Source organism: Leptosomus discolor, chromosome 1 (genome assembly GCF_034619465.1).
Source record: "Leptosomus discolor isolate bLepDis1 chromosome 1, bLepDis1.hap2, whole genome shotgun sequence".
NCBI classification, from domain to species: Eukaryota; Metazoa; Chordata; class Aves; order Leptosomiformes; family Leptosomidae; genus Leptosomus; species Leptosomus discolor.
The window spans coordinates 34,719,152-34,743,500 of record NC_141391.1 but is presented as its reverse complement, the minus strand read 5'-3'; the positions used below and the strand labels follow the sequence as shown (position 1 = coordinate 34,743,500).

Sequence of the window (24,349 nt, the reverse complement as noted above, 5' to 3'; positions counted from 1 at the left end):
GTTTTGCCACCACAGTCACTCGGAGAAACCAGCCTGGTGCTGTGGCAGCTTGGGAGAGAGCTGAGCTGCTAGGAGGCAGCTACAGGTGGTGTCCCAGGAGTGGCTGTCCCACTGCATCATTAATGGAGAGGGCAGTGAGGTCTGTCCCTGCCCCGATGCCTTCTCTTCACTCCCTGCAGTAGGACTTCAAACAGCAAAGTGCATTTCTACCCTCTCTCCTGAAGCCTTGAGCCAGATACTACTGCTTCCACCTAACAAATGTGTTGCTGTCTTCCAACCAAGTCTACTTCCTATACTATTTTAATCCTTCAATTAATTTCTCTGAGGCCTCAATTCACTCTGACGAAGATCAGTGGAAATTCATTCTCAGTTTCTGGGTGACTTGCCTGTGTTACACTGACAAATGCATATCAGTAGGTAATTAGCTTCTTGGTTGTTAGATAGGCTGTGCCCATCTACTTCCGTGAAAGAAATGCACCAAGTCTATGCAGTAAATCTACCCTTAGAGGCAGGACAATTGTAAAGCACTGAGCACCAATAAACACCAATCAAAACCGAAAAAAAAAGCCAGTACTGCCAAGTACTGCTGCCAGCTATACTACTGAAGAGAGTGGGCAATTCCTTTAAAGAGTATAAGTAATATATGTAACACCCACAGATACAGTACATCAGACCAAATGAACTCTAAACTGGCAAGAGCACTGTCTAAAAGTGTGTCCAGTCTCTCTCTCTAGTTTCTGCCAGTTTTATCACATTCTTATGTCACTGAGATACTAAGGCTGAAAGGTCGTAGCATATCTTAGAAGGTAACCATCATTGTAAACATACAGTCTCTGATCTGTGGGGTTATAATCAATACTCTGGATTGTATCTAACTTTTTATCCATAATGACACTAATTCTCTGTTCTTGGCCAGTACTTGTGTCATACATGTAGAAGATTTCCTCTTTCCTAGTGTTCACTGTCCTTGTGGCATACAGAACACCACATACCATGAAAGCATTGGAAACAGATGGCTTATACTGTCTTGTCTGCCAAGTATTCAGCACATCAAGTGTTGTCTCATTGAGTCTGCTAATCACAATGTTGCCCATGCTATTTTCTGTTGAATATATTACCCATAACCCACTTTCATCCACGGCAAAATCTATGTCTTGCCATGATACACCTGCATAAGAGAAACGGTTACTGATAGCAGCATTTGGAAGCGCCTTCCTCAAAACCATGGTGTTACTTTTTAAATCATGCTTCACCATATATCTTGAACCATAAGCATGATAGTACAAATAATTATTATAAAGGGCAGCACCACTTCCTTCCCCATATGTTATTCTACTTTCATACATGGGTTTAAAAAGCAGCAGGTTATCAAAGGAACTATAAATTCTGTAGTATTCCAAATATCTGCCATCTGTGTTCAATGGTGCAACCCAATAGACTTCCTTCTCTGGGTCAGAGGGAGAGTAATCTCTACCCCAGGAACCATATTTGTAGGAAAATCCTCTCCAGTTCAGCTTTACAATATAGGGCTGGCTAACATTCAGCAGTCCACGGTGCATGCAGCTACCTGCAATTAAAAAGATAAAAACAGGTTTTCCAAGTGTCATAATTAGGAGAGAGGTTTTGTATACTGTAACCTCTAGAGTGTGCTTACTAGCGATTAGCGTTGTGGCAAAGCAGACATAAACGCATAGCTTCATGTGTAAAAGGCTCATTTTGGGCCAAGCTCAGAAACTGGTTGGCACTGAGTGCTCCAAGTTGACTCAGAAAGTTAGTGAAAAAAAAAAAATAGAGACAGAATATTACAGGTATTCAGGGGGCTGGGGGAGCGGGGAGTGGAGAAAAGATAGGGACATCCATCCTCAGTCAGGATTACTTTGCAGAAAATAAGTGCTCACTGTACTGCTCCAGACAAGGGACAGATTTCTGTTTCTACCCATTTGATGCATGCCAGCTTGATGCACTAGGAAATCCCTTGGAAAACACAATTTCAGAAGCATTTTACGTTATTTTCTACCTCAGTGGAACTGAGAGCATGGGTGATGGGGAAAAAAAGAAAGAGGAGCTTCTCATTTCTGTGTATTTCACTGCAGAGAGGAAGGAAGGAGCAGCAGCAGCAGCAGTAGTAATTCCAGAGTCACATTTCAGATTAGGATTCTGCTATCAGAATCACATCTTCACAACAACGTGTCACAGCCGCATGGTGTCTTCCACCTCAGGCCCTCAAAGATACCTGCAGACAGTAACAATCACAGCCTGGGAAATGTAGACAGATACTACACCGAGTTGTCATGTGAGGCAACTCTAAAAAGAATATGACTTCAAGATGAACCAGAACACCTCTGTTTTCCACATATAAGCTATGAAGCCATTTTCAAGATCATGGAAAAATGAATTTAGATACAAGAAATACTTTCCTTTTACTCATGGTGAATGGCAGTGACATTCCTGTTTCCTGATAAATTCTCAATATTCTAGGTCACTGGTGGAAAAAATCCTCCATTCAGAAATGCCTGTGGGCCTCTGATGAGTCCAAAGCTGCCACTGGCAAAAACCAGCATGCTTTTTTCCAAGTGTTAACATTAGCTTTTTGCATTACTGCCACAAAAGTGTCCTGATTTTTCATTGTAAGGATAAGTCCACCTGAGTTAGTGGAAACAGAGATGTCAAGTGACTGGCACCAGTTCATGAGCTTCGTGATACTCCAATGTTTCCCAATTCAGTGGGGCTCTCTAGCCACTAGACAGCCTTTCTTATTAAAGATGGAGCATAATATGAATAGACCCAAGTCTCGCATGTCAACTAATGAACTAATGGCCACAACTGTTTAATGTCAATAATAAAGCCCTCAACACAGGAACTCCATGCACCACCAGCTATGGCATCAATGATGGAAGTCAAACTTTTGATATTTTAACACTTTACATGGGTATCATGTCATGATTGCTTACAGGCTGTATGAAAACAATGGCTGTTCATAAGCTCAGTTATACAAAAAGTACGTTTTGCCCTCAAAGCTGGCCATCCCTAGGCAAGGCCAGAAAACACTTACGGAGCTGAACTGAAAACTCCTAAAGCCACTGATAGAAAAAGTCTAGGATGTATCTTGTTCTCAAAGGCATCCTATTCTGTCCCACAGATAGAGGGAAATGTGGAGACAGACTAATCTGAAGTACTCTACTTGGAAAAAGACTGTGAAACAAGATATTTCATGAAAAATGGACTGTTGCAAATGCAGAAAAGTATTTTTCACAGAGCCCAGTGACAAGGTGCTCTTCCTCTGGGGCGAGGAAGCCTGTGGCCTGAATGTTAATAATGTTCAAGCAAGAGGGTAACATTTGTGCCAATGTGTAAAGTTGATTTGGGCAGGGAAGCTCTCCATGTCTCTCCTTCCACTATGTAACACTTTCACCCTTCACAGTTTTGTGCTGTCTTGTGCTAGTGACTTGGCGGACGTATGATTCCCCTGCAGCCTCCTCTCAGCATCTGTCAGGAAGGTGGGGGGCAGCTTTATATTAAATATAAATCACTATGCTGGGTTAAATCCCTGTGTCCCCAGGCCACACTGGCCACTTCCTTGAGGTCAGCATTACCCATGGGAGAAGCTCTGCATCGCTGAGTGCCCAGCTCATGACAGAGAAGGCGGTGTGAGTTGTGAACAATCCCATCTCCTCCCCCAGCCCCTTTTGTGTCCTGGGATTCTTGTGGCTGAAACGTGGGATGACCCTGGTCGAACGCTGCTTCCCTCCGTGCCACCAAGAATCGATGCGAATCAGCATTCCTGGCTCAGAGCAAATGAGCATTTAAGCATGCACTTAAGTTCTTTACGAAGGACGAGGCCCTGGAGCAGAAACCTCATTTCCAAATATAGCACACAAGGAAGGCACTGCTGTATGACTAGCCAGGCTGTATCTCTGGAAATGGCACGTAGCATGGCTAGTAACGTGGCCTCGGTACTTGGCACGGACACCAACGTTTGGAGGTGCTTATACCTCAGCTCATGCAAAAGAAGAACGCTAAGGCAGACAGTGCAAAATGGCTTGCAGCCTGCCAGCTCCATAAATCAATTTGAACTGTTTTTTTCCTTATATCTCTATTATGTATTGTTACCTCCGGCATGAGGGCTTCTTTCAAGCTGGTGACATACTGAATATATTACAGTGCTTAAATCACAATAAACTTATCTCAGAATTAAATGGTTATTAAATGCTCTAAAACTCTTGATTTGTTTAGAAAAATATAGCACCGAAACTTGCAGGTAGCGAAGCACTGCTAAACTCATCTATATGCGACCTCAAATAATTTTTCATGTCATTAAGCAGAACACAATTCCAGATTTATTTTAATAATTCATACATTGTTTCATAAATAAAAAACAAACGTGTGTTCAGTAGAGAGACCTTTTTTTACAAAAGAAATAATAAATTATTATTTCTTCCCTTAAAGAAATCTCTCTGCTGAACACTTGTTTGGTTTTTATTTATGAAACAATGAATTATTAAAATAAAGTTAGAAGCGTGTTCCGTTTTAATGACATCAAAAATTGTCTGAGGTTTCTATAGAGTATGTGCTTGATTTTGATTTCCTTGAAAACTCTCCCAGAATTATTATATTTTTACCAAAAAAACCTCTGTGGTATTCAGGGGGTGATCTGTCTTCTGCACAGGTTCAGAAGAATTCATTGTTGTTTATTTAATCTAAACTTGCCTCCCTGTCTGGATCTTGTGGGGAAAAAAATGCACAAAGGAAACAAAGTGTCATGTAATTTTGTAAATATTAGAAGGCACTTGAAATAAATCCATATGCATTATTCATACTTTCAAGTTTTTAACCCCTTTCTCCACTGTTTTGGGCCACTGATAAATGACATTCTGGTATTTTTGCCTTCCTTTGTTTCATGCTTATGTAGCAAATAGGCAAGAGGAGGACTAACATAAGTACATACACACATACTTCTCCTTTTCCCTACATAAAGAACAGTATCTCAGCTCGTTTGTGTACTAATCCTTCTGATTCATCAGAAAAGGAGCTGGCACTTAGTTGTCAGGACTGGAGGAGGCCTAACTTGCTTGGCTAACAGGCTGCAGAACTGAGCATGAGGCGCATCCTGTTGTGTCTCGCTTCACCCACTTCACTCTGAAACACTCACAGAGCACATCAGCTTCTCACTCCAACAATACAGGTGCCAAAAAACTCCAGCAGCCTCCCCCCACCAAGCAGCTGCATGTGACTGCAGAAGAGAAGGGACCGCAGTTTGCGTACGTGGTCGAAGATCGCAAGACCAGCCAGGATCCTCATTTAAAGGAACATCCATGAGGGGTGTAGAGACCAGGAGCAGGCTGGTGCTACACTCTCACACATGTTCCCAAGCACCAGATGTGCACCCTCCTTGCCCATCAGGCGAACCACCGCATCCAGATGTGTGAGCTGTTGCCAGCCTTACCACGGCTTGAGACAGAGGAGACAAGCTGCTCAGGGCAAGGCTCACCTTGGCTCCTACTGTCTCTCTAACATAGGAAAATCCACGCAGACACCTCAGTCTTCACCAGTGTCATGGGGCACAGACACAGGCTGACAGCTGTGTCAGAGAAGACTTATATTGTCAGCATCGAATAGGGGATGAGGTGGAGGGCTGGGGTTCATCTGGCCTACCTTCATGCAACTAAAAACTCAGGTGCCTCAGCTAAGCTCCCTTCATTGCCAAGGGGGATATGCATGTGTCTCCAGGGGCAGTTCAGGCAGTCCTGGAGAGGAGGCACTGGCCAGCTCTTTTCAGGTACCTGTAGGCATGTGTCTCTGTACGGACATATTCTTTTCAAAACACAACCCAAAACACTTAAAAAATGCAGACATCTTTGGTATATAGGAAGTAAAATATAAGATAAAAGTGAAATAATTGTAAGGCTCCAGTAGGATGGCCTGAGTTTCAGCATTAGGCTACACCACATCTTCCTCCTGATGAGACCTATTCACCAGTAACTTGAAATCCTTAATTTCTAAATGTATAAAAGCCAGAAAAAAACAGCTTTGCTTTTTTTTCGTGTCTTTCATCTTTTGCCTTTGAGAGTTACATCTGACTCACTTCTCCCTGCTGCCTCTTTTAGATCATTTCAGTGAGTTGTGACAAAGAATCTGCTCCAGAGTCCTCAGAGAACCATTCTGGGGTCTTTTCTCTCTATGGCCACCCTGACGCAGCCAGATGAGATCAGCACAAAAAAAAACCAAATGGATAAATAGTCCTTCTCACTGGAATGGTGAGGACAGAGGTGCCAGAACTGGTGACGACAAGGAGGATGATTAACTATGAGTTTACTGAGCCCCACCTCAGACACTCAGGCACCCATCTCCCCAGTCAGAGAGGAAGGCAAATGGAGACCAGTGATTTTTTTCTGCTGTGGTGTTTGAGAATAGGCCTGCTCGCTCTGAGAAACGCAGCAGCAAAAGCCTTGGGGGACAGAGTCAGAGGGCTTGTGTACTACGGCACTGAGAAGCAAGAAGCTTTAATTAAACTTGCTTTTAGACTCATGGTCTTAGACAGCTTGGGGATTAGCCAAGCTCTCTCTCGTTCATGTTGCCTACCCAAAATATTCAGGAGAGAGGATGAAGGGGGAAAGAAAACGCGGTCTGAAAACAGGACAAAGAGTCAGTTTAATACAAACATTATAAATATAATATGAACTAAAAGCAGGGCAAGGCCAAATGATTTGGCAGGAATTCAAGGCATTCAAGCTTGCAGAGAAAACGTATGGAAATTGTGTTCAAACATATAAATGAGTGCTAGAGAGCTTCAGAGGCCTAGGTGTGAGCAACCATGCAAAGCCTCCAAAATGACAATCTAGAAAATGCAGGTCTCTCACATACTTACTCCATCTCCCCAAGCAATCACATCCTACTACTACTACTACTTGTTTTCAGATACGTTCTGCAGGACACGTAATTGCTCTACTAAGTTCTTTTGCTCCCCACCAGGCACACAAAGTCAGGATATGGCAGTCCTGTGTGGATTAGCAGGTACCTGAGCATAGGTAACACCTGGGTTATCTGTATAGCTGGCAACCCCCAACAGGCAGGAAACTTTCCAGCCCTCCACAGTTGCTCTGCCTTTCCTTTGTGCCAGCCTCAGAGACCACCGTCACCCTGAAGGTGGCCATGACATTACGCCCACACACATCCTCCAGTCCCTCTGGCATTCCTATTGCTGTGGGCAGAAGATCAACTCACAGATAACATCAGAGGATGCCCTCAGCTGATGTCAGTCATGGTAATTCTCTGGAAGTCAATGGAGCTATCGTTGTTCATACTACCTGGGGGTTTGGCCTAGGTTATTTTCTGCTCTGTGGTTCTCACACATGCAGACGTGCCTGAGCACACCGGTCAGGAGTAGGGCGATGCTAAAGCAACACCATTTTCGTCCCAGATGAATTCTATCCATCTCCCCATCATGCCCTAAGAAGCAATGCTAAATAGTTCTATTATGGTCACAATCCTATGCAGTCACATTTACCCATCTCAGAGTTATCATACTGCTCCAGGCATGACTTACCTACCCCTGCATAGAGCTGCACTGTGAAGCATAGACCTCCCATTTCCACTCTGTGGAAGCTCCTACATCCCACAGACACTCACATCAACCACCCAGGCATAAAAACAGCCCCTTCCTCCATCACTTACGGAAGGACACAGTATTCTTGCTCCAAAGCTCAGTACTTTCTCACCGAAACAAAGGCTTGCTGTAGGCTTGAAGAAAAAGAGGCTGTTTCTTTCCACACACCATCACCCTCAATAAATCAATGAGATGCCCTTCAAATACTTTCAAAACATTGCTTCTTTTTTTTCATTGAAACATTTTAAGCCCTTCCTTAAGGAACAGAGAAGGGCCTTGAGAATTTGCAATGTAGGTTTTTGTTTCGGCTTTCTCTCCTCCCTGATCCCCAGACAAGGTGTTACTTGTGCATCCTGTCAGAGAAGTGCAGCGGCCGCCCGCACCACCATGAAACCCTAAGGAGGTGGCAATAGGAAAGGCTGCTGACCCTGAAGGAAGCTTGTACTTCTGCCTCTCGCCTTTCCAATGAGGTGTTTGAACTAGCTGACCCCAAGGTGATGAGTGGTAAATGCTGGTAGGTGCAAATCTGTGCTCCTTGCAAGCAGGACACCACTCCTCCTTTTTTATGAGCTCCTCTGGCTGGTTGCTAACCAGCTTATGTGAAAAAGCAGGATCTTTCCCCTGGGTATTGTATACAACAGAGCACTTTCTCTCTTACAATATTCTGTCAAAAGGAACACCCTGTGTATAAATCACTCAGGGGATTAACACAGTTTGATAAAACCTCCTGCCTGTTAGGAAGTAGGATGCTTGACTTGGCATACCTAAGCTAGTGTTTCCTAAATGGTTTGCTCCAGTGTATCATATCTCGCTCTCAAAATTTCTTGGACTATGATTCACTCACACTGTGATTTTTCAAATTGAACACATTGTCAAGACAAAAGTTATTCCAGCTGTAAACTAATTACCACATGCCCTGTGACTGTTGACACTTTTATATGAACTGTACTCTGGGAACTACTGATCTAAGCCCCAGAACATAATCTTTCCTAGTTAAGAAAATGATAAAACCCTAGTTCCACTGAAATCAGTAATAAAGTTCCCACTTATTTCCCTGAGACCAGAATTTCTCCCTAAGGTTCTTGACCTTCTGATTTAGAAGAATCTTTTGCCTGTGAAGCAAAAGTAATCTCCATGCAAAGCTACCTTCCAGAGCTTGCGTACAACAGCTTTAGTACATCAACTGTTGCTCATGCATTTCCCAAGTAGCATTAGAGCAAAATTGCCATGACACGGGTCACTTTCACAGGAACTATTAAAAATCAAAGCTGGCCAGAAAAAAGCACGGTTTCCTACAAAATAAGGTAACTGTTTTGAAAAAAAAAAGAAGGGGATAGAGATTTGCTTTTTGAAATGCAGGTGAGACAATTACAACTTTTTCCAGTTAAAGCAGCTACTGTGTCTGGAAGAGTTTGTTTCCTGCCCTCATTTTCCTTTTGAACCCGTTGATGAAACGCTAGGAGCTGTCTGCTCAATTTTTCAAGAGCTAAGTAGTATCTTTACAATTGTATTTAATATTAACAAAGCGAAATCTCTGCATTTACTGTTCTACCCATGTATTATGTTGTTTCTTATCTGATATACAACAGAAACGCTTACCTGGTGGGAAATAAGGGGGTGCTGTAGTTTTGTTTGTGCTCTCTTCACACTCTTTCAATCGAGTCTGCAGAGACACAATTTGTCGACGAATTGCAAGGATATTGTTTTTGTCCAGTGATTCTAATTCGTTTACCAGTATAGTCAGATTTGTGATCTAGGGGAAAAAAAGAAAAAAAAAAAAGAGAGCAAGTTTAAATTTCTGTCAACTTGATTTTACAGGTGTTTGCGGACAGGGTTGATCATTCCGCAGAAGATGTCAGAACAGGATTTAAGAAATATTCCTAAGAATAGGCCTTATCCTGATAGTCTGAACTTTACATTTTCAGGAGAGGTATGTGACCACAAGGAAAAGCTTTAACACTCAGTGGTATAACATAATGCAAGAATATAGTGTCATTTTATACATACTATAAAAATATCCAATAAGTCTTAGGCAGGTACTACCTATTATATAAAAAAGTAGTTATTCCAGCCTTACAAAAGTATCTAGAAATCTTATTTGCAAAGGTAAATAATGTTCTCAGTCACCTACTTAACGATCTAGAGGACAATGGAGAAAATGATATTTCACTTTCCATCTCAAGTAATTATTCTTTCTAGGTGAGTGATTAACTACAATTTCGAAAATGTGATTTATAGTCTGCTGGGAAAGCAATAGTCTTTCCCACTTTTTGCTTTCATATTGATAGGGCTACTGCCCTAGCAACCAGAAGCTAATTTTTTAATTATCTAAGTTAAAGCACAGAGGCTTTCAAGCATGGGTGTCTATAAATTAATATTTATTATAATAATTTAATCAGCTCATGTGTTTAATACTATGCAAAACTGTTAACTTTCAGGCAGATATTTTGCAAAAATAAAGTTGTTTCCATTTATTTGGGGGTTTCTTTTCTTTTCTGTGCTCTGTATCAAGGAAAAAGATGTTAATACCTTTGTGGTCAAGCCTTCTTTTAATTTATGCTGATGAAATGCTAAAATAATTCCCCTGGCTGCAGTAGAGACAGGCTACATTTCCTCAACCTAAACACTAAAGAGAGAATAGACTAGCTGTATATTTGAACCCACTGTGGCTAATTAAAACTTTGGCAATACCTCCAAATATATTTGCTCAACGATGACATTGCTTCCAACAAGGCTGGATTTCAGCTGTGTGACCAGTTTCTCTAGGTCACTGATTTCCACTTTCAGCAACTGGAAGTCCAGTTCTGTGAAAGATACACTGCTTTTCTCCATATACTCCACTCTGATGGTTAGATTAAGGATTTGCTGCTGATACAGTTCAATCATTTTTGAGTACTCTCTAACCTTAAAGAAAGAAAAAAAAAAGTTACATATTCAAGTCCAGGTTATCAAATAAGACAAACCTTTTTGATATCTTTATTATATTTCTGAGTACCCCATGCATAACTTCCACATACTTGACGTATAGATTCTTCACATAAAATACATAAATGAAATTCTCATCACATACCTAAAAAATGTGAAATTTAACCCTCATTTATTGTTGGCAGTTCCACAAAGTCCCCTCAGGAATGCCTGGGGATAACTGAAGGCAGAATTTTACTTGCAGTCTTCCATTTTTTTTAATTCTTTGCCAATATTGTCTCTGTGAGCTAATTTTATCCTCAGTATGCCAAGTACGTACATTGGCGAAAATTTTATTAGGAAATCTGCAGTGTATTATCTCACAAAAGCAACCCAAGGAGGCTGAAAAATGAAATAAAGGATTCCCGTTTTTTCAATTTCATTTCCCATTAACTCTGAATCCAAATAGGATTTTTCCCTGTGTACATTTGAATTGTGTCCAAAGTTGGCAGAACTGGTTTGGGGTTTGTCTTTGGGCAGGGGGAAAACGTTTAAACACAGTGTTAAAAATCAAACTTGGTTCAAATGACACTGTAAAACACAATGCAGTCTTTAGCTAAAGTAATTTACATAGCAGCCTTTTCAGCTTCTGAATCACCAAACACTTGTCCAGATAAATATATTTTCACACATGTATCCGCTGAGGTAAAGGTCACAGCACAAGCATTGTGATGCAGAATGTTAAGAATTTTATATGGATTTGGGACATTCCTTGGAAAATGTTAGTTCCTTGAAATGTAACACTTTGGGAAATACACATAATTTCTCTCCCATATGCTTCAAAAAAGTCATGTCTCTTTTCCTTTAAATCAATATAATTGTATCACAAAAGGTAAGAAGTAGGAATAAACATAATTTTTTTGTTGCACTGGTAACTCCGTATTTATACTTCAGACGATATTTGTGGTACAAGTCCCTCTCTATACGGCACTATGATTTCCATAACTATGACTTCTTTGAAAGATTTTTAGCCCACATCCTCTCAACCATTCTTGCATTATCTTAACATAAAATGAAAGTCAGTATTTTTCCCCATTGTCTCTGGAATGGTGTCTAAAATCCTGTCATGATGTGAAGACCATGGACACTCTGTTTTCCTGTTCTGGCAGCAGCCCCTGGGACAGGGACCTCAAAAAACACACTTACCAAATAATTCCTTTCAATTTTGACTGAATCCCCTGTGTACCAAAGGGGAGGTATGGGAGCTCATGGCACAGAAATTCATGAAGGGCAGGAAGTCCCATCTGAACATGAGGAAAACTTTAATTTGAAGGTGGCAGAGCACTGGAATAGGGTGCCCAGAGATGTTGTGGGGTCTTCTACTCTGGAGATACTCAGAACCCACCCGGACCGATCTTGTGCAACCTGCTCTAGGTGAACCTGTTTTATCAGGGGGGTTGGACTGGATGATCTCCAGACGTCCCTTCCAACTCCTACCATTCTGTGATTATGTGATTCTGTGACACTCGGTGGTGTAGCTTAAGAAGGAGAACCATAAAATAGAAGACCTTCTTTTTGAAAGTATAATTTTCGATAGTGGCACAACTACACTATAAATCTGAAAGAACTCACGGCCAAACCTCTGCATGCACGTACATAACATACACTAAAACCAGGCTGTTCAATCCCACATGTTTAAATCAGAGTTTGAAGCAGATCTGTTTTAAATGTGTGCAGCCAGACTTCGAGATGCTCTGATAAACTGGCAAGTTTCCATAACATGTGAAAGAAGCACCCTGACTCATAACGCTGGGTGCTCTAGATCTCCTGGGTCAAGCCAGGGTAGCTTCAAGCTAAGCTATTTATTACTATTAAGAATCAAAAAATAATAGCATATAAAGACTTAGACCAGTTCCTTGTAACTGGCTGGCAAAAAAAGATAGCTGGGATCCCTTTTCCTAGCTGTCACCATCATCTGTTCAGGGGGGTATAGTAGGAAGAACTGGACAGTGTTTTTGGAAAAGCCACGTGTAGTTGGACCTCACATTTTCACTGATCACCAAAACCTGTTTGGAGTTGGAAGGTATCATCAAAAAAAATATTCTGGAAAAAATCTTCAAAGGTCAATGTTTAAACTGTGTTTAGAATTTGCAGAACAAAAAAAAAAAAAAAGAAAGAAAGAATATATGATTACAGCCTGAGAAATATAAAGCAAGCCCATGTCTGAACAAAATTGCAGTGCTGTGTGAAGCTATGTATATCGTAGAGGTATCTGGAAATCTATCTAACTATTAATAACTTTTCTCACCATAATAATAATTGAAATACAGAACAAATCTACAAACCACTGAAATAAACAGACTGCTGGAATTAGTGATGGCTACTCATTAGTGAGAAACCTGTGAATTTGGAGGTCTTTCCAGGTTCCTGAGAGCCTGGACTAAATGCTGAGGGCTGGAATAAGGCATACATGGTTATTTCAGCCCTGATTGCAGAGTGCTGCAGGACACAGACCTGAAGTTCTTCTCCCACATCAGAGGGTTTTCACTCAGTCAACCATCTAGGTCATTTAAGGACATGTCAACACCATCCAGTGGAGTACAGCTGAGAGATATCCATGCACATTGAGCCTGAACTAGACCCAGCACTCTGCAGTGCTCTGTACAGCCACACCAGCATCACAATGAACTTAAGCTAATAGCTCCCCTGGCAAATTATCAGGCAAATATCATTTTCTCAGCGGTGCTGCCGTAACAGGTCTGTACTGCTTTTGCAGACAAATCCAGCACATATGTCAAGCATCGCAATGCCCTCTGTGGACATTCCCACCTGCTCAGATCTGGCTTAGAATTTCTGTAGTTTAGAAATATCAGTTGAAAAAGGAACATGATGTTGCTCTGTTGCTTGGTAGATAGATTTAAGCAGCCTGTAATCCCTGCTCTTCTGCTGCATCTACCTGCTAGGGACTGGCTGTTGCCTCTTGACAGGCTGGCACAGAAATTCTGTGCATATCCCATATTTAGGGATACAGACCAATAACTAGCACTGAGTACTGCCACATTTGTCATAAATGCCTAAAGCAGAGTATGATGAGTGCATAGGGCCTGTATTAGTCCTTTATAGGAAGCAAATGGAGCCAAATGAGGCATATGTAGGAAAAAAATTCCTCAGTTTCAGTTTGTCCTCCTTTCCAAGCATTGTCACACTCGTGGAATGAAAAGGGCAGGAAAAATCTGCAATGCTCATTTACTGTGTCATTTACCTGCAATTGGTATTTATCAAAACAGGTTTTACAGCATGCAAACAGACACTTCTCCAGCACGCATTTGGAGAGTATAGAACAGGGAACAAAGGTGCAAGAAGAAGATGTAAAAGAAAAAAGTGGGAGGACTGAGGGAAGATAAGAAAGAAGTGACAAAGGCAGAAAATCTATAAAGTCACTTGGCCCAGGACACTGGCTTCAGGCAGGCCTGACATCTACAGACCTGTAAGGAGCAAGGTTGGCAAGCAGTCTGCAAGCTGACACTGAGAAGAATTCCACTGCAAGTTAACCTATTTTGAAAACAGCTGTTCCTGGCAGAGGGCAGGCATGATTTTTTTCTCGTGTTTTTGTTATGTGAGGATGTTGTGGCTCTTGTGAGCCAAGTTTTGAAAGGCACTTTCTCTCCTTGGGATCATGTGCTGATCCATCCCTGTTACGGAGGTGTCCTCTCCCCTTTCCTATTGAGAGGAGCAGCCAATTCCTGCTTTGCTTTGAAAGGTTAATTTTCTTCTCTAATCATAATTACTCTGGCAAAGGTTGATGTGACAGAGGAAAAATTAGAATGGTATTTTCAGCCTACGGTTTGTACTCATTTGGCACATGAGAGCATCTCTTTATCTGCTAGCTTCCTTGCCTGCTGATTCTATAAAAGGACCCCCTTGCTTTTTGAATTAGCCTACAATCAGGCAAAAGGTTAACGATTCAATCAGGTTGTTTATCTGGGACTTCTAGCACATGGAAAGCATCCTTAAAAGGGTCCGATCCTGCAGCTCTTACCCAGGAAAAGCTCCCATGAGCTTCAAAGGGTGTTTTAGAAGAGCAACTAAAGCATGGATTCTCAGAGTGAAAAAAGGAAGCACTCAGTAGAAATTCCCACCCTTGTGGTGAGACTAGGTTGTGTTTGAGCATGATTCCCTAGGAATTTGCTCAGCATCATTTCTGCTAACGATAAATAGTGAGAGCTCGTGTTTCCTCCATTTCATTATTTCCTTCTTTCTATGAGTACTATCATGACTAAAGTGATATACAGGATTGTATAAGGAGGATTTTGTCCACCACAGGAAAGGTGAAGAATTTTTGAGCATGAAGACTCATGCATCACAGGATCTCAGATTATGTAAGCTCAGATAACAATTGGGCAATGCTTGACAGCTGTCTTCTTTCTGTAGAAAAACAACATCAAAACCGAGAAATCTTACACACATAGAGTTACACCAAAATCCGATCTGTTCATTTTCATTTCTGACCGAAAGTATCCTTTTGCCTATATCACACTAAAGTATATGTCACACTTTGTCTAACTAGATGCATTGTAACGCTGCTTGGCTGATTGGTCTCGACAGGATGAAATTCAGCGAAGCCTGACTTAGGTCAAGAATTTTCACTGTCTGCAGCCAGAACTGAAAGCCAAGGTCAGTGTCTACACTGCGGTACACTGCTGGGCACCTATGGATGACAACATAGTTACACCAGTTGACACCAGCTGGCAACCTAGACATTCAAGTCCACAGTGGGGGTTCAGCTTGCCCTGAATTTAGAGGTGAGTTTCAGCTACAAATCTGGACACCTAATTGTAGGTATCTATAGTAACCTGTGTCTTTATATGAGCAAGGTGTCTGAACACAGAGAGGTCAAGCAGCACTTGAGATGCTCTGCAGATCTGCATGGCACTAGCGGATAAGTCACACATCCTAAAGGAAACATGCACCGTTATGAGGAAAGTACCGGTAAGAGGCTGATTTCACCAGGGCAAGTGACTGGGAAAGGTGGTACACAAACATCTTGAAGAATATCCCAAATTCTCTGGCTCAGAATCATGCCCCTGGTCCTGTCCCAGTGCAATTAGCTTAAAATGCTGGCACTGACCACAGTGGGAACAGTATGGGGACCTGAAATCTCAGTGATTTTCATGGTTCATTAACTCTGAGCTACATCTTCATACTCCAAGGCACCAGGTAACTCCCGTGCTTGGAGGCAGTGGGACTTCTGTCAGCTTGCCCTTCATACCCCTGCTGACAGCTGAAAGTGTTTCACTGTTAGCTCCAGTTCTTTCAAAACAAATGATTTGAACTGAAAGATCTTACCACAGGATCCTCCGCCTGTTGTGTTTTTTATGCACAACTTCTTATCTGTTCTTGATTATACCAGAGGAGGGTTATGAATATTTATGGTTAGAATTTATAATTTAATGCTGTGCCTTTTCTGCTGATTAATTCAAGGACACTTCATTTCTTAAGATGCTTGGTTCCTGAAGAAAACACTTTCTGCTGGACACCTAATCTGAATCCTGAATATTTATCCACTATCAAAAGTCAAAGACGGATTTCTGTCTTCACAGGCAGCTTCACCCAGTGCACTGCAGCATGTCTAGATTTGCCCGAGTTCATCAAAAAATGGATCTGAACTCGTGCAACAAGCAGCCAAAGTAGTGTAAGGTGTGTTTGTCTTCAACAGCAATGCATAATTCAGCAACCTCACTGCCACAGATTCAGATGTTGACAAGGAAGATATTTGATTTTTTACATTTTTTTTTTTTAAATCTGCGAGAGCAGAAGAAGTGAAGGGGCAAATATTCACCTACTTCTTCACTCTGGGCTGTGGTGACCTTTCTCCTCTTTCCCTTCATTTCCCTCTTACAATCTGGCTGGCTTGATGCAAATAATAACACATGAAAGAGCAGGAGGCTTGACTTCCTATAGCTCTGTGTAGCAATCACAAACCAATAAAACTGAGCCAAAAGAGGAAAAACATGACCGTTCTTCCAAAAATACCATATGCCTGTAGCTGCAAAGGCCTAGAAAAGAGACCTAAGGATATTCAAATGTTTGACATGCTACAGTGTCAAAGATGTGAGATTTAATCACCCTTCTTGTTCTTACAGAGCTCTCTTTCCTGCTCTTTGAAAGACATGTCACAGAAAAGCACTGACTGCTGCACTTTTTCACAGGCAACCATTTTTCAGAAAAGATACAGTTGTTATTTTTGTGAGAAAAGAACACCTTACTTGAGAAAGCTCTATCTCAAATTTCTCCGAGAGCGTCGTGGCTATAATTTCCAATTGCTCAGCCTTCTGCACTGGAAAGGTGGTATCCGGCAAGTACACAGAGCACTGACAAGTTCCCTCCTCATCCACAGAGCCGGGGACAGTGGCAAAGAGCTGCAATAACAAATCAGCAAGGAAAAAAGTGTTAAAGTTTTTCTCTGGAAACTAATGTCTGACAATAATAGGAGCTGTGACAAACATGAGGTCAACAACTTCTTACTAGACATCTTTCACCTTTTTCTTCCAAGGAACTCAAAATATCTAGCAATTTTTATGACTCAGCTGTACAAATCTTTCTGAAAATAGTTAAATATGGCTGTAAAGTGTTTTACCATTGGAAAAACAGAGGCATAGAACAGTCTTTGCTTTCCCAATCTTGTGAACAATGTTCCTAAGATAATGAGATCACTTTTACAGCGGACAGAAAAGCACACAACAGCAGGAAAATAGTAACTTAGTAAGTTAGGACTTACCGTTACTGTTCTGTTAATCTGAATTGATCTAGTCATTGCCACCCATAGAGATGAAACCACTGAAATAGAACTAGTAACAGAACGTTTTGAAAAGAAAAATGCTTAATTTGAAGTTTCTCAGCCAGGCCCAACAAAAAGGCATATGCTTTTAACTATACACCAATGCAAGTGATTAATTAAATATGCAGGCTCAGCCTAAGGTAGAGATACTTATTTTGCTGCAAAATATTGCACGTAACACACACACATCCCAGCCCATCCACCCACATTTGTGGATAGTTTTGCCAATGCCATTAGCATGAACCGCCTTGTCCTGGTTGTCTGCATGCTCAAAGCATCACCACTGGAGCAATGTGTATGGTGTATGGAAAGGTCAGGGATGGCAATTGATGATCTTGCCACAATTTACAGCCAAAGCACATCATTTCCTATAAACACTGGGCTGAATACTGAGTGTGTTTGGAGCAGTTCTTTTTTGTTTGTACACAGAACGTTTCCTGCTTCATAAACCTATCACGAATTTATTAATAAAGATATTTGATGTTACTTTAAAATATTCTGGCACACACTCCAATGCAGCTGCATATTTTAAAGCTACAGACTTGCTCTTTAAATACACTTCTTTCTATAACCTCTCCTTCTGCCTTGCAGAAATCCCAGTGTTATTCATGTTTTCTCTTTCCCTATCGCTCTTAAAAATAAAAAAGCAAACAACAAAACTATCTACTGAAAGCTGACATTTCAACACTTCTTCCCTTGCTTTGTCACAGTGATTTCAACTAAATTCCTCACCGCCAAACCATCCCAGAACATGCAGTGATGGCCAGCAGCAAAGCTGTCTTGATCTGTGAGCCCAAGACGAGAACAGCAGCACGCAGGAATGAGCCCAGTTCACACTTCTGGCAACATCTTACCACGAACATAACAAACAGAATGCATCTCATTTTGAAAGAAAGAATAGAAAGACATTTTATCTGTGTTATTCAAGCACCATGGCCCTTAAAACTTTACTCATAGACAGGCTGCTGAAAATATTTAACACGAAAGGAAATAGAGAAGTATCTCATGGCATTCCAGAATGTACCAGCACATAACTTCCATTGATTTTCCTGCCAAGTAAGTTACCAAAGCACTTCTGAAAATCCCACTGAGAACATACTGCAAACTATTTCTAAGTTTCCAAGAGGCTGAAAATAAGTTGTAGTGAGGTGGGGGTCGATCTCTTCTCCCAAGTAACAAGAGATAGGACAATAGGAAATGGCCTCAAGTTGTGCCAGGGGAGGTTTAGATTGGGCATTAGGAAAAATTTCTTCACCAAAAGGGTTGTCCAGCATTGGAACAGGCTGCCCAGGGAAGTGGTGAAGTCACCATCCCTGGAGGTGTTCAAAAGGCATGTACATGTGATGCTTAGGGACACGGTTTAGTGGTGGACTTGGCAGTGCCAGGTTAATGGTTGGATTTGATGATCATAAAGGTTTTTTCCAATCTAAATGATTCTGTGATTCTGAATGGCTATCACTACGTAAATTACTATGAAAAATAGGTTCTTAAGTCACTTAGATGCACCTCTGAGTCCTCTGTATATGGGCACGACTGGGATGGCAAGTTGCTCAGCAATAATGAAAGAAGCAGCCGGGGGGGGGGGGGTTGGAGAGGAACAAACAGAAGAAAAAATAAATGTGGCTTATTAAGTATATGGGATCTTCTGTAAGACTGTATGGGACCTTCTGTAAGACTGTTGTGCACTGACTGGCATGCTAATTTTTGTGTGGAAGGTATTCTAGCCCTTCTGTGTATTACACAAATACAACAGATGTCTATATGTATACCAAGAGACAGTATACAATATGTAGTATAGAGCAGTGTATACTATACATGTGTATACGTTTCCATACATAGTATAGTGTGAACTACATTGTATATTTTGCTATAAACTAGTCTTGACTATATAGAACCTTCAGTTTATCTTGAAGTACCATGTTTATTTCATGTGCTAAACAATCCATTCATAAATGTATTCAGATGATTTCCCAAAAAAACTCCAACTTGTGCATTTAAACTCCCTATGAAAAACAATCATTATATTTTAACATTCGTGTTACGAGAGAGCCTGGAGTTGAAGGCAGAGCTTCACTGCAGTAAGTGCAGCTTATATCTAAGCCAAAAGACAGTTTCCCCAAAGGAGCAGACAGCCTGGGCAGACAGAACTGCTTCCATTCTTCCATTGACGTTACACACATTGGGATTGTGATGTTGAAGAGACCAAGAAACATTGTTCAGTTAAAAGCCCCTTGGGTCAGTAAGTGCTTCAATCAAAATACAGTACCAGTCAAATGACAACTATGTAACAAAAATATCTTCTCTTGTCTGTAGAAAAATGCACAAGATAAGCTGTTCTTTTAGATGGAGTTGTATATTGTTTAAAGTTTAATAATTTACACTGAATGCTTGAAAGAGAGCAAACTGTCCTAGCCTACAGCAAGGACTTGACAGCAACATTTCACTTGGTAAAATTAAGCCGTTACATATACATATTTGAAGCTATGAGAAATGTTCCTTTTCCAGATCCTTTCAATTTAAGAAAGGGAGCAGGAGCCAGAAGTTATTCTATTTTCTGAAAATCAGGAAATTTATTCAGCTGCCTAAATGTGGACTTAGGGTTACTTCCTCAAATCAGCCTAGCCATTTCAGAACTTAATTTCCAGCTACACTGTAGCCCCGTGGCATTCACAGCTCTGAACTAGCTACTTGGTCATCCTAAGGCAAAGAACGGGACCCACAGAAACCATATGGCAGGGACAGAGGCCACCTCAGCTGGGCAAGGAGATGGATGAGGTTTGGGTCCTGCAACTGAGACTCAGAGAGAAACTCCTGACTCCATTTAACTTTCTAAGCCCTCTACTGGAGCCAGAGACTTAACTTTCTCTCAGAAGAGGTCCCTCCACACACTCCAAGTGCCACACTGGTCTAGCCTGGACAACAAAGGCTTGCCATCAAGCTGTCTACCATCTCTGACCTGATCTGGATCTGTGCTTTGGACAAACTCTGCTCTTGATACTAGGTCACAGGACCATTCAGAGCAGGTGTGTCCCATTGAATCCACTCCAAAGCAAACATGTTATTAAGCAGTCACTGACAGAGAGAGGGAAAGAAGCCAGACCCTGAAATCTGCAGACCGTGGGCTTGAGCACTGTACCAGAAGGCACGGAAATCATATTCCAGTCCCTCTATCAGCAAATAGTTCAATAAAATTTGAGCTGAGTAGAACAGGGAGAATCAAGATTTTCTCACCCCCAGCAACCACAAGCGGGCACTTCTCAGAAGACAGTTTCAAGATCCTGTTCAGGTTTACCTGAGAAGACAGATTTGAAAACAAGTCTTCCTCTTCCTCCAAAGAGGCTGTAACCACCAAACTGTTTGGTATGTTGCCATCAAACACCCACACAGCCACAGCTGTTTCATGTCTCGGGTCAGTAGGCACAAGGGTAATGCTAGAGCTTTGGATGTGACAGAAGTCATTGAATGACATGGCAGCAGCACTGATGATTTTGTGAATTCGCTACTGCCTAAAATCACAGATACACAACACCTAAACGCTTTCCCTGTGCAGCCTAACTGACATACCCGTATTGGGGTTAAGTCTTTGAGTGACTGTGTAGCATTTAAAAAAAGGGACACAAGTCCCTAATTTTGCTCTTTTCTGGACTTTATTGAAGAACAGGAATCGTTATACCTTTGGGGAAGTGTGCAGGTTGTCAGTCGTCTTGCTACGCTGAGTCACATACGGAAGCGTCGCACTGAGATGAGGGGTCTAAAAAGCAAAGGAAAGTCTTTATCAGTGTGAATTTCTGCATATACACCATCACTTCCCCACCAGCTAGCCCTCATCCTGCAACTCCAAAGCACTTTGATTTTAATATGGGAACCTTCCCCAGCAACTGTAAAGTTAATTGGCTTTTCTGATCTGCTGCTGAGGTGACTAATGTTTCCCTAGGCACAGTGTCACTTCATAGACACCTCTTCTTGAAGAAAGGCTCTGTGTGACCAGTGCAAGGCAGGGGACACTCAGCCTCCCTGGGAGGTGTGAGCTGGGGCTCTGACAGGCAGCCCTAGCAAATTGCGTGTCAGTCTAAAATGACAGTATCATGTCCCCCTGCCCTAAATCCAGAGACTACTGTCCTCCCAGCTCACACTCCAGCCTCTCAGCAAAGGACTTGCTGCCCCTCTCACACCAAGCAGTCAGGCTGCAAGCTGTGATGGCTGGGGCATGTGTCCTGCTCTGCTGCTAACACCATGGAGGGAACAGCGTCCCACCAAGGAGGGAACACTGGGGGAAGATGCCACACTACCAAGGACACAGCCAGGACCCCCTTGGGGGTCTTTTATGCAGTAAGACTATATACACCCCCTTTAACTTTCATCTGTGGCTGGCACCTGCCTTCCTGCCACAGCAAGGAGAGCAGCTGTCACCCTGGCACAGTACTGTGTGTCCCTGAAGATCTAACACGTCCCCATGCAGTGTGCAGAGCACAGTGCATCGCTGTGATGCAGCACACTGTCACCTGTGGTGGGGACTCACCAAAATCTGTGGCAAACTGGGAACTGCAGCAAGACACCCTCAATGTCAAATGGTGTGACAGAAGGAGCATCAAATGGTCTTCCCCTGCAACAAGACACTCACCCCTGGGTCTGTCTGCATTTCCCAAATCCCAGCCAGAGCCCCATCCCCAAGCCAAGGAAAGGTGGGGAAATCCAAATGGCTGGCAAAGGGCAGGTCTATTACAGGGCACAGCATAAACAAGCTTTTGTGGAACAGTTTGTCAAACACATCCATTTGAACAAGCATTTGTGTGCTCATATGGTTACACTGAACAGGGGGGTACAAGCAGCTAAGTAGCAATTAACAGTGGTAGGTCAGAGAGCACCACAAATGGTGTAAAGTACACAAACTGGGGACTAGCTTAGAGCTAAGCAGACTGAGGAGTAACATCTTCCATATTAAGCTTTCTACCCTCAACTTATCAACATGTATTTACACCTCCACCTTGATTTTTGCAACTTTCTGTTCCTTGAGCAGATAAAAGCACCTTCCCAGATGCCGACTTCACTGCCTGCATCCCAGGTACAGCGCTCCCAAAATTCTAATTAGAGGCATGCAGGGTTTTTCTGGTTAGTGACTAAACCAGACAAGTCAGAAAGTCATTGGGAACCAAAATGGGTTTTTTTCCAAGTTTTAATTAAAAACATCAAAAGGCAGTAACTTTGGGTCAAACTAAATCAAAACGTTTTGTTCTCATTTGGAACAGATTTTAAGCTATGCGCAATCTTAGTCTTCTGATAGTTTAAGCCCAGTTTTAATTTAAAAAAAAAAAAAATCAGTACAAAATCAAAACAAATCTTTCACTAATGTAATTTTCTACTTTATAATTTTTTTTTAGTTTTCTCTTCTCCCTTCCTCACTGGATTTGGTGTTGGTTTTGTTCAGGATTTTTTTCTGATTGATGGCTTTGATTTGAACTTCTTTCTTATCCACCCAAATACAGTTTTATGGGGAAGAGGGAGAGCACCCCACAAAAAAACCCCAGCATGGCTTTCATGTGCTTGGTCACGGAGTATGACAGCAATCATGCAACTGGTAAAGCCCCCACCTCCCAACTCCTTCCACATCAAAGATGTGGATCCTTTCCTGTTATAAGCCCTTGCTAATTAATTAGAAGCTACACAGAGCATTTAATATCCACTCAGATCCTCACTGGGAGTTGCACTCATCTAACCAAAGGCAGAATTTGACTCTGATTTTAAACCTGTGCCTCACTTTTACATTTATTACCCAGTCCCTATGCATTAGTTGGAGGGAGGATGGAAGAATACTTTAAACTTTCTCCATGCAGAGATCTCAACATTTTCCTAATAATTCCCCAGTAACGTCAAAAGAATTTTCAGCAATCTAAATTACGTGAGAAGACAAGAAGGCACCAAAGCTCAGGTTATGACACCCCCATCTTACCAGTTCTGTTGTTGCCATTGTTCCAGCCAGAGCGATCATGCTTTGCATGAGGACCAGCACAGCCACCTGTATGTGCTTCATCTTCTCAGCCAGCAGACGTGACAGCAAAGGGACAAAGGAGGTCTTTTATAGTAGAGTCTGGGGATTTCCCCCAGCAAACCTTAAGGAACTTGCATGGTATTTTTTTAAGTTTTTGGGTAAATGATGTCATGAACTCATATAATAATAGGTGCCAAATTTCTAACGTACAAAGAACATATGGGTTACTCACCATCAGAAATTAACTACATCGAGTTTCCTAGCAGGAAACCTTTCCCATATGGTGCAGTATCTAATCTTAATCTTGGTTATGCAGAACATCGGGTGCTCGTTTGCTACGACAGGTAGATAAACATTTCCTTTTACTGTGACTCAATCACAAAAATTCTTATAAAGTCCTAAGTTATGCAGACAATACAGGTCTGGGTGGTATTTATTACTTCTTACAAGTACAGAGAAGAACAGGTCAGGTTAGAGTATTCATGCACCAGAAACATCCTCCCCTTTTTTCAAAGGCAAACAGACTTTTGACAATAAGTAAAATTCACAGGGGTCTCTACAGCTTTTCAATTCCCTCAATTCTCACATAGCACAGGTGGGACATAAACAACTTCCTCCGTTTCCTTCCCAGTAGGCTTATGTCTTGTACATTAACACTATGTACCTGTTAACGCTTACTCGTGCATTAAAACTGTGTACCCATCAATGCTTACTCACTTCCTCTCTTTTCATGGAACTGTATGCCTCCTGACCGCAATGATTTACTGTCCTGTCCCTAGAGTACTGACCCAGAGAGATAAAAGGCCACAGGCAACGTCTAGTGTGGCTCCCACACTCCCCGACTGTTCCATGCTACCCTATGACAGGCAGTGAGCTGCCTGCAGTTCCTAAGGCTTCCAGCCCACCATGGGAACTCCCCACTTCCAGCAAGTTACCACCTCGGTGGAGCCAACTCCAAGCCTCCACCTGGCGCAAGAGAAATTAAAATTTCTCTCCAGAGTTCTTTGTATCACTGGGA

The 24,349-nt window shown here is 41.9% G+C and overlaps 1 protein-coding gene across 1 annotated transcript; it reads right to left on the bottom strand.

Annotated features, from left to right (window-relative positions):
• Positions 1-773: 773 nt before the first annotated feature.
• On the bottom strand, positions 774-23,373 carry OLFM4 (olfactomedin 4). Its single transcript, XM_009955957.2, has 6 exons — positions 23,293-23,373; positions 21,019-21,096; positions 16,774-16,926; positions 10,295-10,507; positions 9,203-9,356; positions 774-1,567 (listed from the first exon to the last, which is right to left on the bottom strand). The coding sequence occupies exons 1-6, from the start codon at positions 23,371-23,373 to the stop codon at positions 774-776; spliced, it is 1,473 nt and encodes a 490-aa protein (XP_009954259.2).
• Between the last annotated feature and the right edge of the window lie 976 nt (positions 23,374-24,349).

Bases quoted from the DNA above. Each gene is read 5' to 3' on its own strand.
- OLFM4 (XM_009955957.2), bottom strand. From the start codon at position 23,373: ATGAAGCACATACAGGTGGCTGTGCTGGTCCTCATGCAAAGCATGATC. The intron at 10,508-16,773 runs GTAAGGTGTTCT...TCTTTCTTTAAG, and splicing joins TTGAGATAGAGCTTTCTCAA to GTTAGAGAGTACTCAAAAAT. The intron at 1,568-9,202 runs GTAAGCGTTTCT...TTTTAATTGCAG, and splicing joins ACCCCCTTATTTCCCACCAG to GTAGCTGCATGCACCGTGGA.